This window comes from Amblyomma americanum, chromosome 10, assembly GCF_052857255.1.
Source record: "Amblyomma americanum isolate KBUSLIRL-KWMA chromosome 10, ASM5285725v1, whole genome shotgun sequence".
In the NCBI taxonomy this organism is placed as follows: domain Eukaryota; kingdom Metazoa; phylum Arthropoda; class Arachnida; order Ixodida; family Ixodidae; genus Amblyomma; species Amblyomma americanum.
The window spans coordinates 28,118,519-28,132,294 of NC_135506.1; the positions used below are offsets into that span (position 1 = coordinate 28,118,519).

At 44.1% G+C, this 13,776-nt stretch overlaps 1 protein-coding gene across 1 annotated transcript in view; it reads right to left on the bottom strand.

The window, feature by feature from the left end:
• Nucleotides 1–550: 550 nt before the first annotated feature.
• LOC144108099 (calcium-activated chloride channel regulator 1-like) overlaps nucleotides 551–13,776 on the bottom strand; it is a 30,680-nt gene continuing 17,454 nt past the window's right edge. The window contains exons 5-6 of the mRNA XM_077641381.1: nucleotides 2,519–2,830; nucleotides 551–1,065 (exon numbers count right to left, since the gene is read on the bottom strand). Of these exons, the coding sequence (XP_077497507.1) occupies nucleotides 551–1,065; nucleotides 2,519–2,830 (827 nt within the window). The remainder of the gene's footprint in view (nucleotides 1,066–2,518; nucleotides 2,831–13,776) is intronic.

Sequence of the window (13,776 nt, forward strand, 5' to 3'; positions counted from 1 at the left end):
AATTATCGGGTCGCTTTTGAGAACTTGTACGTGGCATGAACGCTTGTTGGCCTGTACTCTACACAATGCGACATTTTATAGACAACCTCAAACTACCTTTTAGGGTCCCTTTAATGATCCCCAGGTGGTCGAAATTGGTCCGGAGAGACCCACTACGGCATCTCTTCTTTCCCTCCCACCTTCCTAACTTCCATCACGGCCTGGTTCGCGTGTCCACCTAAATACGGAGAGAGAGAGAGAAACGTACTGAAACATTTGCTGCGCAAACGCGTACGTCTCGCCAGTAATAGTGAGCCGCAAGCACCCGGCCTGATACCCACCTCAGGCTCCAGAAGCCGACCTCTCTGCGTTCCTGCCCGAAACCACGGGCCGCAGGGCCTGTGCTGAGTCCATCTCGCTCTTCCTGGGAGGACGATCTGCTTTCCGCCGACCAAATGAACAGGAGCCCACACTAGTCATTCGGTGAGATGGAGCCCAAAGAGCTCCTGGTCATTTAGGAGCCCTGACAGGATGCAACTGATTTTTTATTTTTACTTATTTAAAGAAAATTCTAAGACTCCTCCACTTCCTCGCGGTTCAGTATCGCCGACACCGCGACCGCGATGACAATGACGATCGCCGCTGCGATGCAGCAAACCGCAACCCAGAAGAAGGGGGACGCGACTAAATCAGACCCCTGAATGCTTTCTTTTGCTGCACCATCAGCTTGCGTTGTGGTGACCTTTGATGTCGGGGCCCTGGTAGTCGTTGCTTTCGTGGTGGCAGCCACTGTTGTTGTAACTGGCCGAGGGTAGTAGAACACTGGAACCACCCTCGAAGTTGTGGACTTCAACCCGTCAGTGTTAACTACTCGAGCTCCCACGTAAACCTGGCAGTTAAATTCGCCATCTTGCCGTAGCGAGGAGAAGGTGGTGGGAAGTGACAGAGTGACGTTGTGCTGGTCACCAGGTGGTTTTGGGTCCAGGTTGCCTTCGGCGACATTGGCTTCCGTGATCTCAACTTGGTTTTCAAAGTCATAAATTAGGTCCCAGCTGTTTTTTGCGACTCGAATTTCCAGAGCGGAAGCTGCGCAAAAGGAACGCCATTGAACGGGAATCAGGGCATCATCCTTAGTAAAGTCATCCTAAGCTGTGCCACTTAAATGCGCCGATATTCTTTAGTTTCCCTCGTCAATTCATGTGACCCTTCTGGCTGCATATATTGCGTGACAGAACGTTAAAAGGGGTCATTCTTGGTAAGAATGCCGCGAGCGTCTGGCTGACCATCTGTACAATCAAGTAGTCGTGATGGGTCGAAACGCGAGTTAACTTTTTCGAGAATAGTTAGCCTAACAAGAGTTACATACGTATGTCGATGAAAGATACTGTGCTTTAACAGCGTGCCGAACACCGAATTATGTGTTTTTTTATTTCTATTAAGGAATGAGATAAGGCTTATAATTGTCGCATGTTGAAACAACTCATTCTGAGAAGCACGCAATGATCGTCAATACCGACCTCGTATACGCTCGCACCTTTTCTAACGATAAGTCTGTTCTGATGAGTGCAAACAGTTGCGAAGTTATAATTCTTTCAGCTGTGCTATGCTAGAAGTTTCTCACACTCTGTCTGTCATAGTCTAAAGGTTCAATTCAATTCAATTTCCGTACTTTGCAACATGTACGTGTGCAATTCCCAGGGAACCGTTTCGTTATCTCTGGATGTTCCTTCCCCTTTACCTTCAATAAAGGATTGATGTAAAAACTGTCTGCGAACTTAATAATAATAAATACCTGCAGTAATATTGTGAAGCTGTCGGGGTCAGTTGCTCCGTGTCTTCGTTATAATGCCGAAAACACAAGGCACAGAACATCAAGAGCCATTTCCACCCCATAACTGCACACATATGCGCCTATTTGCTATGGCAGCTGACTAGCTCAGTGGGAACTTGTCTTTATTCGTAAATTACACGTGGCATTTTTGGATTCACTGGGATATTAAATTTAAAGTGTATAGGTTTATATGAGCTAGATGGTTCTCTGAGTGGCCCAAAAGGCAGCCACCCGTTGTAATTGCTTTTTAAATGTCCTAACGCTCTCCACAACACTACTGGATAACACTACTATGAAGACAGTGGATAGCAATAGTGTGGATAAAGTGATGTGTGCATGTTAGCCTCAGTTATGTAAAATGCACCATTAGGTTTATTTAAAGGAATACAATTGCATTTAGAGAACATGTTTTCCCGCGCCTAGAAATCCTCATAACTAGCCCACACTTGTGGGATGAAACTCGATTTTATGGAGCAGTCATGAATGCTGCGGCAACTCAGCGCGAACTGCGCCATTGAAAAAAAGAAAAACATTACAAATGCTTCCCTTCCTCTTTCATCTGCTGCCGTCCCGCCTTCGATGAGACTGTCTCATAAATCGTTGCCAACTTGCGCAGTTTTTCATCCATCAATACTGCACCTAAAAAGAGGATTAAGCGCCTGGAAGCCCCGAACACTTAACAAAACACGTCTTTTCTTTAGTGCTTACCCTTTCCAGACTTTATATGAGCTCCTGGCCACGTCCAAGTTAGCTGCACCAGGCAACTGTTTCTCTTTCCCGGGCGTACGTCCTTCACAGCGAAGTCCAGGATTTTTCCTGGAGGCACTTGCTTTATCGTAATGTCTTTCGTGACGTTCAAATGACCACAGGAAGCCGCTCTCTGGAAATCTTCCATAGTCTCCGCTGTTGTGCTCTTCTCTTCGGGGAACTCGTCAACAATTTCAAGCATTTCGAGTGGGTACTCGTACTGAAATTCGGGAAAATCGGACACCGGATCCCAGCTGGTTCCCGCGTCTGCTCCTGCGTGATTCGCAGTTGGAAAAGGGGCATAAGAAGAACGAGGAGGAGATTCAGGCGAGCAGTGAGTTCGCAAGCTGATCACAAAAATTATAAGGACGAATACGCTACTCCCTTAATGTGAAATCTAAGCTTAGCTCTGTAGGTGTTTTGATTTTGCGATATAAAGCTTTGCGCATTTTTATCATGGAAACTTAATTTTCCCGCCTCAACCGCTGGCTAATTTGAGGTGAAACTGCACACAGAGCTTGCGTATTATGGTAACTTCTGTATCGTAGCAGGTTTTACAAGAGCGCTTACTTATTTGAGCCGTGCATGATGCAAAAACGTAATCGCCTGCGTCGAAATCGGCGAGCCGAAACCCGTAAACACCGTTTTTTCCCTGACGCGCGGCAGTGTCGCCACCTGTTTCTGCTGCCACCCTCCGATGCTTTCGGAGAGTCACGAAAGCAGACGATACGAGCTGAATTAGATATAGTCACTTCACAGAAAAAGATATCAAGTAATATTTTTTCGGTTCCCCGCTCTCGGCGCAGGCGATTACGTTTTTGCATCATGCACGGCTCAACTAAGTAAGTACCCTTGTCAAATTTGCTACGATGCAAAAGTTACCATAATACGCAAACTCTGTGTGCAATTCAACCGCAAACGAGCCAGTCGTTGAGGCGGGGAAATTTTTGAAAGTCTTCTATAAAAAAATACACAATACTGTACAGAGGTAAAGAAAGTGAAAGAGATGTGTGTATGTGTTCAGTTACAAAGCTATTTTTCTTTTCCACACACACTCTTGATGTAACACTTCTCTTTGATTTCCATGAAGGTAAGTGGGAGAAATGTATGGAAATTCGTTCAACCTGCTGCACTGATGTCGGATTCATAAGCAAAAGGTTTATACACCAGGAAGACAACGCTGCGAGTGGCGGCTGATGCCCAGTCTGTCGCACGCTGCACACCTGCACAGCACCGCCTCCAGCGGAGAGGAGCAGGGCGCTACTGCCAGGGTAAAGCGCGTGTGTGCGCGTGCCGCTGAAGGCAGACCCTCTCCCCTTCCTTAGATCCCCAATCTCGGCACATGCAGTGGCCATGGACAACGGCGCGCACCACTCTGCCGCCATCTATGAGCGTGCGGCGATAGCTTCGTTCGCTCGATATGGCCGGTATCGAAGGAAATGGACTCGAACTCTCCTCGCTGTCTTTCTCTCCCCTTGATATCCTTTTGCGCTCAGTTGCACCTCTGATGGCGTCGCGGCTCAGCCCGCAAACGGTCGCTTCAGCCGCGCTCTAATAAGTGTCGAATTACAACAAGCAGACATTGGGCTGCTGGACCGTAGTCCTTTATACGACATATGATAACAGGAAACTGCAGCACCGTGTGCAGCACCACTGCAACCCGGCACCGCTACCACCCGTGGTAATGTGCACACGCAGATGGCTCCGACCAGTTATAGGGGCAGAGCAGATCCATGCGCACCTGCCCTCTTTGGACCATCTGCGCATCCGCAATGCGCGCAGCTTGCACAGAAGTGGCAATATAGGCTGCGTTTTTCTTCGAGTTTACAGGCACACACACAAGTTTCCCTAGTATAGAAATCACGTTTGGCAGTGGCGAGCAACGGACGCACGCGCCTTGCATACCATTTTTTCGCACTTTTTTTCAGGACATATCATCCGCTGTCAGGTTGCTCCAACAACCAAGCGCTGCTTCTACCGTCAGCGGTAATCGGCAACGCCCCCCGCACTCGACAGTAGCAGTGTCGAGCGACGGCACCGCCCTTGACGGCTTGCACTTCCTTGCGCACTTTTTCCGGGTTGGTGGATTCTTGCTTCCTGCGTTAGCTTCTGCGTATCGACTCTGCTGCTGGCAAACTTTAAGTAAAGTGGTTTCTGTACGAAATTGTTCTCGATGGGAGATACAGATTAAGAAGTTTGCGCTGCTTGCAAGAGAGCAACTGACACTCCTGAGAGCCTAATCACATGTGAAGAATGTCAGTACTCATAACATGTAGAAGGCTGTTCAGGAATTCCTCAGTCGGGCATGCCAGTCAGTCATGGTTCTCACAGAGCATTCCACTGTCCAACGGGCAAAACTGGTTCATCTCGCAGTGGAAAAATGTCACCCGCAGCCAAGGTTCCTGCTTGTTGCATTGGCTCTGCATTCCTTCAGCTGTCAAAAACTAAACAGTTTAATATTACTGATAGAAAAATTTGATAACATTGAGCAGTCCGTTCAGACAATGTCTGGCCACTTTTATGAAATCATGAAACGTCTGGATAATGAAGACAAGGAAATCGCGCACCTGCTAAAAAAAATAGCACAGGTTGAGAAAGCGCGCTACGATGAACAACTCTTTCAGCTCACCCTTGATTTGGACAAGCTGGAGTATAGAAACAGAAAAAAGTACATACAAATTCATGGTGTTTCTGAAACTGAGCTTCAGAATCTCCTAGGCACAGTTAACGATGTGGCTAAACAAATAATGATGCCAATATTAGTAAAATGAGCGATATTGAGGCATGCTACCGGCTTCCGGCAAACGCGAACAATATCAGCCATTATTGTGCGCGTCCAGCGACCAGCTAAACGAAACCAATGACTTCGAAACAAGAAAGATTTCGTAGAGATGGGTCAACGCGTGTACCTGTGTGAAAACTTTACCCAAAGAACAAAATCGTTTTCAGTTTTGTTTGGTGCTAAAGGTGCTTGTTCGCCGAAGGAAAGATGACACGGCTCAATTATACATATTTAAGTTTTCATTTAATTTCTCAATCAGCCAGGAAAAATTCGAGATCACTGCGGTAACCACCTTTGGATTAATGCGAGAGCATTGATGCCTCCTTGGCACTCGTCGCCTCTTTGCTTCATTATTTTCTTTGCCCCTCTGGGCACTGACGGCTTAGACATACGCCCACACAACGCGCAGTTAAGCAGTACGGCCTCAGCGCGCGAACACAGCATCGGCAAGCGGCATCAGCGAGAGAGCGACTGGCGTACAAGCGATGCGCCGAAGCGGAATGGGCTGTATGCTAATTTCAAGTTTTTTTTTTTTTGGTGCGCCGTCGCTCTCTGTTTCTCACATGATCGTGACGTCACTTCAGCAAACCGCCAATGGTGTAGGAGCGACGGCCTTCATTACTCATTACTTTCATTACTCTTTAACTAACTGACTGCGTTTCGATTAACTGCGCAGTTTCCCTCGTTTCATCTGAGTATTCATTTCGTGTGTTCAAATTTTGCGCCACTCTTGCCCCAGCCCTGCCTACATTTTCGAAATTTTCGGGTCTAATTAAGTATTCAGCCGATTTCAAAAATTTTTGTTCGTGCAGCATCCTCACATCATCACTTTCGATTACAACCCCTCCTTTAGCGCTTCCTCCTCTGAGTTCCCACAAATGCGGCGGACACGAAATTTTCAAGATTGCCTAGTAAAGCTTTCGCTATAATATGCGCTATGAATTATCTATCTTGTAAACAGCTTTGGTTTTGTAGCGAAAGCTACACTACGCTAGTCGGAGCGATTTCGCCCGTCTTGGCCATCTGCTCCTACTGCGCAAGCGCGAATTTCGAAGCAGGTGTGCCGCGTGTGACGTCACTGCTGCGCCGCCGCTACGACCGCCGCCGATTCCGCCGCCTCGCGCCCTCACCCGCTGCTCGTTGACGCCAAGAGTAGCTATGCGCACGGCCGTCGGTTGCAAGCCATGTTAGAACAGAAGGCTTGCTCGTTGTGGCAACTTTCGATACGTATAATAGGCCTAGCAGAGTTAAGCCACAGCAAATTCTTCTTTTGATGCAGTTATGATTCAGAGACTTGGCTGATTGACAGCGATAATATGTTGTGTTGGGTTTAATGTCACCTAGGCAGCTAAGGCCATCATGCGCCAAGCACGAGGTATACAAGTTTACTGCAGAATTGTGTAAAAAATGTGAAAAGTCATCACTGGTGTAAATGGCCTAAAGTGTCGGTTTTACTACCTAGTGATGCCAAACAAAAGACTTTTTTTTAAATGGACATTAGTGAAAGCTGTACACAATTGTCGGGTAACCTCTGCAGCCATCCTTGCCTGCGCAAGGATGTCGAGGCTCCCAACAAACCGATTAAAACTAGACCTCTGCCGCCTACTCAGGAATGAGAAATTGGCTGAGGTGTGGTTAAAAAATTGTTATAAAATGGCTACTTCAAAATGACTCCAATTTCTTTAAGAGTTGGTGGCAAACAGCGCAACGACGCGGACAGAGTGGAAGAAAATGCAGGACAAGCGCTGACTCACAACTGAAATTTATTTACGGAAAGCAGTACATTTTATAGAAAAAGTGGCCTACTTATCAGCTAGTACATCGACAAACCCAAGTTTCTACGTGGCATCGAAGAATGCAGCCTCACTGTCATATAATGAAATAGATGGCTTACTGACACATAACCTTGTTTTTTTCTTCATGTGATATGCTTCCATAATCTCACGTGTTAATCGGGACGGGTGTTTGTAGAGGATATCACAGTAAGGCAATGAAGGAAAACAAAATTGGCAGCCTCGAACATGGTCAACTAGATGATTAGATTTGTTAGCTTCAAGATTATTTGCATGTTCTTTCAAACGCGTATTGATGCAACGCCCCGTCTGCCCGATATATATTTGTCCGCATGACATTGGGATTTTGTACACAACCTCTTCTGCGCATGGCACATACATTGTTTCATGCTTAACCCCACAAGTTGTTTCAGATTCTTTTCGTTGCTCATCCTTTCTTTCCAAAACAGCACAAACCCTTTTAAGTTTCTTGGGTGCTGAAAAAAACCACCCCTACGCCATACCTTTTTGCCACATTTTTAAGATTATGTGACATGCGGTGTACGTATGGGAGGATGGCAAACTTTTTCATTTCCTTCTCTTTTCCCGGACTAGGGACCAAGGATGGATTCCTAAGCTTTTTGGCTAACTTGTTACAGCCCAATAACATAACACCATCCGGGTATCCAGCTTCCTTCAACCTTTTAATTTGTTCGTTGAAGCTGTTGGTTGCCATATGGATACAAGATTTTGATAATGAGGACAAAAGAGATGAGACCACAATTTCTGTTTTAACTGTTTTGGAATGATGCGATTTATAATTTAACAGCGGTTTTCCCATCCTTGGACGATATTCCCAACAGACGTGCCGCGTCGCAACCTTCAAACTCAGATCTAAAAATTGTAGCTTACTACCGACCGTGACCTCAGTGATGAACTCTAGACCTAAAGCATTTTCTTTAAATACTTCTAGTACATCAGTCATGCGCCTTGAAAAGTTAGTTTTTCCTACAAAAATCAAGAAGTCATCGACGTAACAAAAGATGCGTGACGCCATTCCCGAAAGATTTTCCTGGATACCACGATCAACAAAGGACAAAAATATATCGCTAATCACTGGTGCCACCCTAGATCCAATGCAAACACCCGCTTTTTGGGTATACAGTTTACTGTCCCATTCAACGAACATTGACTTTAAATAAAAAGACAGCAGCTCAAGAAAGCTAGCCACACAAATGCCACACCCTCTAATAAACTGTTCTTCATCATTGTCAATTGTTACACACTTTGAAACCGCGTTCATCAATTCATTGTGAGGGAGGGAATAGAACAGATCGACCACGTCAATACTGAAAACTGTACATGAGCCTGGGTTTTCATGCCGCTGAAAATCTACCACACGTTTAGAGTTGCTAACTATGAATGGGTCCTTAATAGCCCAAGTAGCCAAGAATTTCTGTAGATATCCTGAAATTTCATATTGCCAAGTGCTCCTCTCAGTTACAATAGCCCGAAATGGCATGCCCTCTTTGTGCGACTTCGCTGAGAAAAAAATTTTTAAACTAAGTCCTTTAGCCTTATTGACACTTGGTTTAAGCCGGTCCAGGTTCATACCCTCCAGCAAGCGCATAGCTCTGGCTTTTACTTTTCCTGGTTTTGTCGAAACCGGGACGAAGTTCTTCGGCACAGCCTCCATCGCTTTCAACGAAAACATTGTTTTCGGAAGGACCACAAAACATCCTTCCTTATCAGCTGTCAATAGCCTCAAATTATATGAATGCAGGAAATTGACTAGAGAACCGTATCCCTCTCTATATTTGTCAGTCTGTGTTCTTGACAAAACCGCGGTACACTCCTCAAGAACACAGACTGACAAATATAGAGAGGGATACGGTTCTCTAGTCAATTTCCTGCATTCATATAATTTGAGGCTATTGACAGCTGATAAGGAAGGATGTTTTGTGGTCCTTCTGAAAACAATGTTTTCTTTGAAAGCGATGGAGGCTGTGCAGAAAAACTTCGTCCCGGTTTCGACAAAACCAGGAAAAGTAAAAGCCAGAGCTCTGCGCTTGCTGGAGGGTATGAACCTGGACCGGCTTAAAGCAAGTGTCAATAAGGCTAAAGGACTTAGTTCAAAGATTTTTTTCTCAGCGAAGTCGCACAAAGATGGCATGCCATTTCGGGCTATTGTAACTGAGAGGAGCACTTGGCAATATGAAATTTCAGGGTATCTACAGAAATTCTTGGCTACTTTGGCTATTAAGGACCCATTCAGAGTTCGCAACTCTAAATGTGTGGTAGATTTTCGGCGACATGAAAACCCAGGCTCATGTACAGTTTTCAGTATTGACGTAGTCGATTTGTTCTATTCCCTCCCTCACAATGAATTGATGAACGCGGTTTCAAAGTGTGTAACAATTGACAATGATGAAGAACAGTTTATTAGAGGGTGTGGCATTTCTGTGGCTAGCTTTCTTGAGCTGCTGTCTTTTTATTTAAAGTCAATGTTCGTTGAATGGGACAGTAAACTGTATACCCAAAAAGCGGGTGTTTGCATTGGATCTAGGGTGCCACCAGTGATTAGCGATATATTTTTGTCCTGTGTTGATCGTGGTATCCAGGAAAATCTTTCGGGAATGGCGTCACGCATCTTTCGTTACGTCGATGACTTCTTGATTTTTGTAGGATAAACTAACTTTTCAAGGCGCATGACTGATGTACTAAAGGTATTTAAAGAAAATGCTTTAGGTCTAGAGTTCACCACTGAGGTCACAGTCGGTAGTAAGCTACAATTTTTAGATCTGAGTTTGAAGGTTGCGACGGGGCACGTCTGTTGGGAATATCGTCCAAGGATGGGAAAACCGCTGTTAAATTATAAATCGCATCAATCCAAAACGGTTAAAACAGGAATTATGGTCTCATCTCTTTTGTCCTCATTATCAAAATCTTGTATCCATATGGCAACCAACAGCTTCAACGAACAAATTAAAAGGTTGAAGGAAGCTGGATACCCGGATGGTGTTATGGTATTGGGCTGTAACAAGGTAGCCAAAAAGCTTAGGAATCCATCCTTGGTCCCTAGTCCGGGAAAACAGAAGGAAAGGAAAAAGTTTGCCATCCTCCCATACGTACACTGCATGTCACATAATCTTAAAAATGTGGCAAAAAGGTATGGCGTAGGGGTGGTTTTTTCAGCACCCAAGAAACTTAAAAAGGGTTTGTGCTGTTTTGGAAAGAAAGGATGAGCAACGAAAAGAATCTGAAACAACTTGTGGGGTTAAGCATGAAACAATGTATGTGCCATGCGCAGAAGAGGTTGTGTACAAAATCCCAATGTCATGCGGACAGATATATATCGAGCAGACGGGGCGTTGCATCAATACACGTTTGAAAGAACATGCAAATAATCTTGAAGCTAACAAATCTAATCATCTAGTTGACCATGTTCGAGACTGCCAATTTTGTTTTCCTTCATTTCCTTACTGTGATATCCTCTACAAACACCCGTCCCGATTAACACGTGAGATTATGGAAGCATATCACATGAAGAAAAAAACAAGGTTATGTGTCAGTAAGCCATCTATTTCATTATATGACAGTGAGGTTGCATTCTTCGATGCCACGTAGAAACTTGGGTTTGTCGATGTACTAGCTGATAAGTTGGCCACTTTTTCTATAAAATGTACTGCTTTCCTTAAATAAATTTCAGTTGTGTGTCAGCGCTTGTCCTGTATTTTCTTCCATTCTGTCCGCGTCGTTGCGCTGTTTGCCACCAATATGTACCACCAACTCGCCCGTTTGGCTATTGTGCTGTTCTTTAAGAGGCCTGCTCTCTTTAAAAACTTAAAAACCCAAGAGTAATGTGGGATGGAATGGTGTGTTCGTTGTAAAAACTGCAAAATGTTTTTTTTCTCCAGTGTTACGAGTTTTCAGTATGAAAATAGACATGGTTTATTGTTAGCTCATCTTTGCATAATGCGCATTGGGGCTTCTCTTGTTTTGTCAATAGGAAGTTACGTGTGAGGTGTGCATGTGCTCTAAGAATACGGCAGATAATCACTTCCTTGAAATGTTCTTGGCGGGTGCAGGACTTTTATTCTCCTAAAACTGGTTTTACAAAGTGTATTTTTTTGTTTGCTTCATTGTCCCATCCGGACTGCCGTTTTTCCTTATTTCACAATGTACCAATTTCATGCAATCTATAAATAGAATAGTTACTTTTTCAATTCGCTTGCCACGAGCCTTCGCAACGCAGAGGTCTGCTCTCTCGTTTCCCCTAATTCCAGTATCACTCGGCATTCGGAAAAGTTTTATATTTTTCCTTGAGCTACGACTTCTGTTATGTTGTTGTGTATGCTGTCACCGAACATGGGAGTAGTTGCATTTCCAGAATGTAGAGCTGTAAATAAGCTGAGGGAGTGTGTGTAAATAATACTGCCCTTGAGATTCTCATTTGATATTTTTCTTACGGCTAGGCATAAAACATGACGCTAAGCTGTAAAAATATTCCTGCACTGTGGAAGTCTGAATGTTTCCGTTTCATGTACACGCGCTACTGCGCTTCCTACGTAGGCATCCGTTTTTGAACCATATGTAAAAAAGTCCGTGAAACCATAGTATTTTTCCTCGAATGCTAGAAATTCTTGCAGTAGATGTTGTTGCGGAGTATATCATTTGTGAAACGGCGTAAGGGTGAAATCGCATATCACAGGAAAATTGTACCATGGAGGCAGTGGATCTCGTCTATGTGCAACGCTAGGTAACATACCTAGTGCGCCGAGATTGTGGCACGTCTCTTCAAAACGCAAGAATAGTGGTACGGTAGTTTGTGGTTTGTTGTTAAAGAGCGCTCTAAATGGGTACTTTGTAACCATTTCGTAATATGTTTTGGTAGGAAACGGATTTTTAGAATGTATCAGCATTAAGACAACATAAAGACTGTTTATGGGGGACGTCCTGCATGCGCCAGTGGAAAGACGCAAACCCAAATTATGCTCTGGATCTAGTCGTTTCAAGTAGGACGGCCTTGCTTAACCATACGCTATGCAGCTATAGTCTAAGCAGGATCGTGCCACAGAGCGATAAATTTGTAGAACGCATACCCGATCGGAGCCCCAGTGTTTGCGTGCGAGGACTTTCAGTGTGTTCAAATACTCTGACGCTTTCTTTTTCAGCGCATTTATGTGAGGCAAGAAACTAAGTATTTTTGTAGAAAATTACGCCTAGGAATTTATGTTCATTTTTTACAAGTAGTTCAGTATTGTTTAGGTCTAATGTAGGATCAGTTTGTAGGCCCTGTTTTAGAGAGAAAAGTAAGACCACTGATTTCTGTCGAGAAAAATGGGGGCCATTTCTTTCTGCCCATGTTGCCAGTTTATTTATTGTAAGCTGTATTTGTCTTTCGCGTGTAGATATGCTGGATGATGTGCATGCAATCTGAAGATCGTCAACATAGACAGAATACATAAAGGATATCGGGACTATTTTCCTAATAGAATTCATTTTTACTACGAAAAGTATAGTAATTAAAATACATCCTTGAGGTACTCTATTCTCCTGTAGAAAATTCTTTGAAAGGGTTGAACCTAGGCGCACATGGAATGAAAGGTTGGATAAGATGTCTTCTCAGCAATTCAACATTCTGCCTCGGATGCCAAGCTCGGCAAGCTCTTGGAGAATTCCGAACCTCCAGGTTGTGTCATATGCCTTTACTAAGTAAAAAATACATCAAGACAGCGTTGTTTGTCTATAAAAGCATTTCAAAGATATGTTCTAGACGAACCAAGTGAAATTTAGTGGAGGATTTCCTTTTAAAACCACAGTGGTTGATTTTAGGAACTTCACAAGAATGAATGACAAATGCTAATCTGATTTTCACATCACTTTCAAAAGCTTTGCGAGGCAACTGGTAAGAGCTATGTGTCTCTAACTGCTGGGGGAGGTTGCTTCTTTCCCAGGTTTAAGAAATGGTACAATATGAGCTTTTTCCCGGCTACGGGTAGTTTCCCTGATACCCAAAACTTGTTAAAAAATCTAAGTGTCTCTACTGCTGACTAAGAAAGATGGGCCAGCATTTCGTAGTGTATGTGACCGGGTCCAGGAGCGGTTTTTTTGCCGGCAGATAGTAAGTACTCTATTGATTAACGGGAGGGTAAATAATGTATTCTATTGTTCAATAGGACCTCCACTTGTTGGGGGTCTGTTTTTCGGCCATGTTTTTGTATTTTAGAAATGATTGGGTGTAATGTGACGAGCTAGAAACTGCAGCAAAGTGCTCCCCTAATATATCTGCCTGTTCCCCTATAATTGTTTGCATACCAGGTTTTGTCAAAAGCGGAAATGTGTACGGTGCGAAGCTGCCATTCAATTTCCTTACCTGTTCCCACATTTTTTTTAAAAGTGATTTGACTATTTATGGACGACCCATACTCTGCCATGATGTTTACTCGGCACTGCGACGGCCGTACCGAGCTTTAGCTCTAGCCTTTCTAATATTTACTAGGTTTTCGTGTGTGGGGTTCCGGCGAAAAGTACCCCAAGCTCTATTCTGTCGTTTTTTTGCATCCTTGCAGTCTTATGTGCAACAAACTACGATTTTTCCATATCGATTCCCGAAGACTTAGGAATAGCCAATTGTGCGGCAGCTACGATACAATCAGTGAACT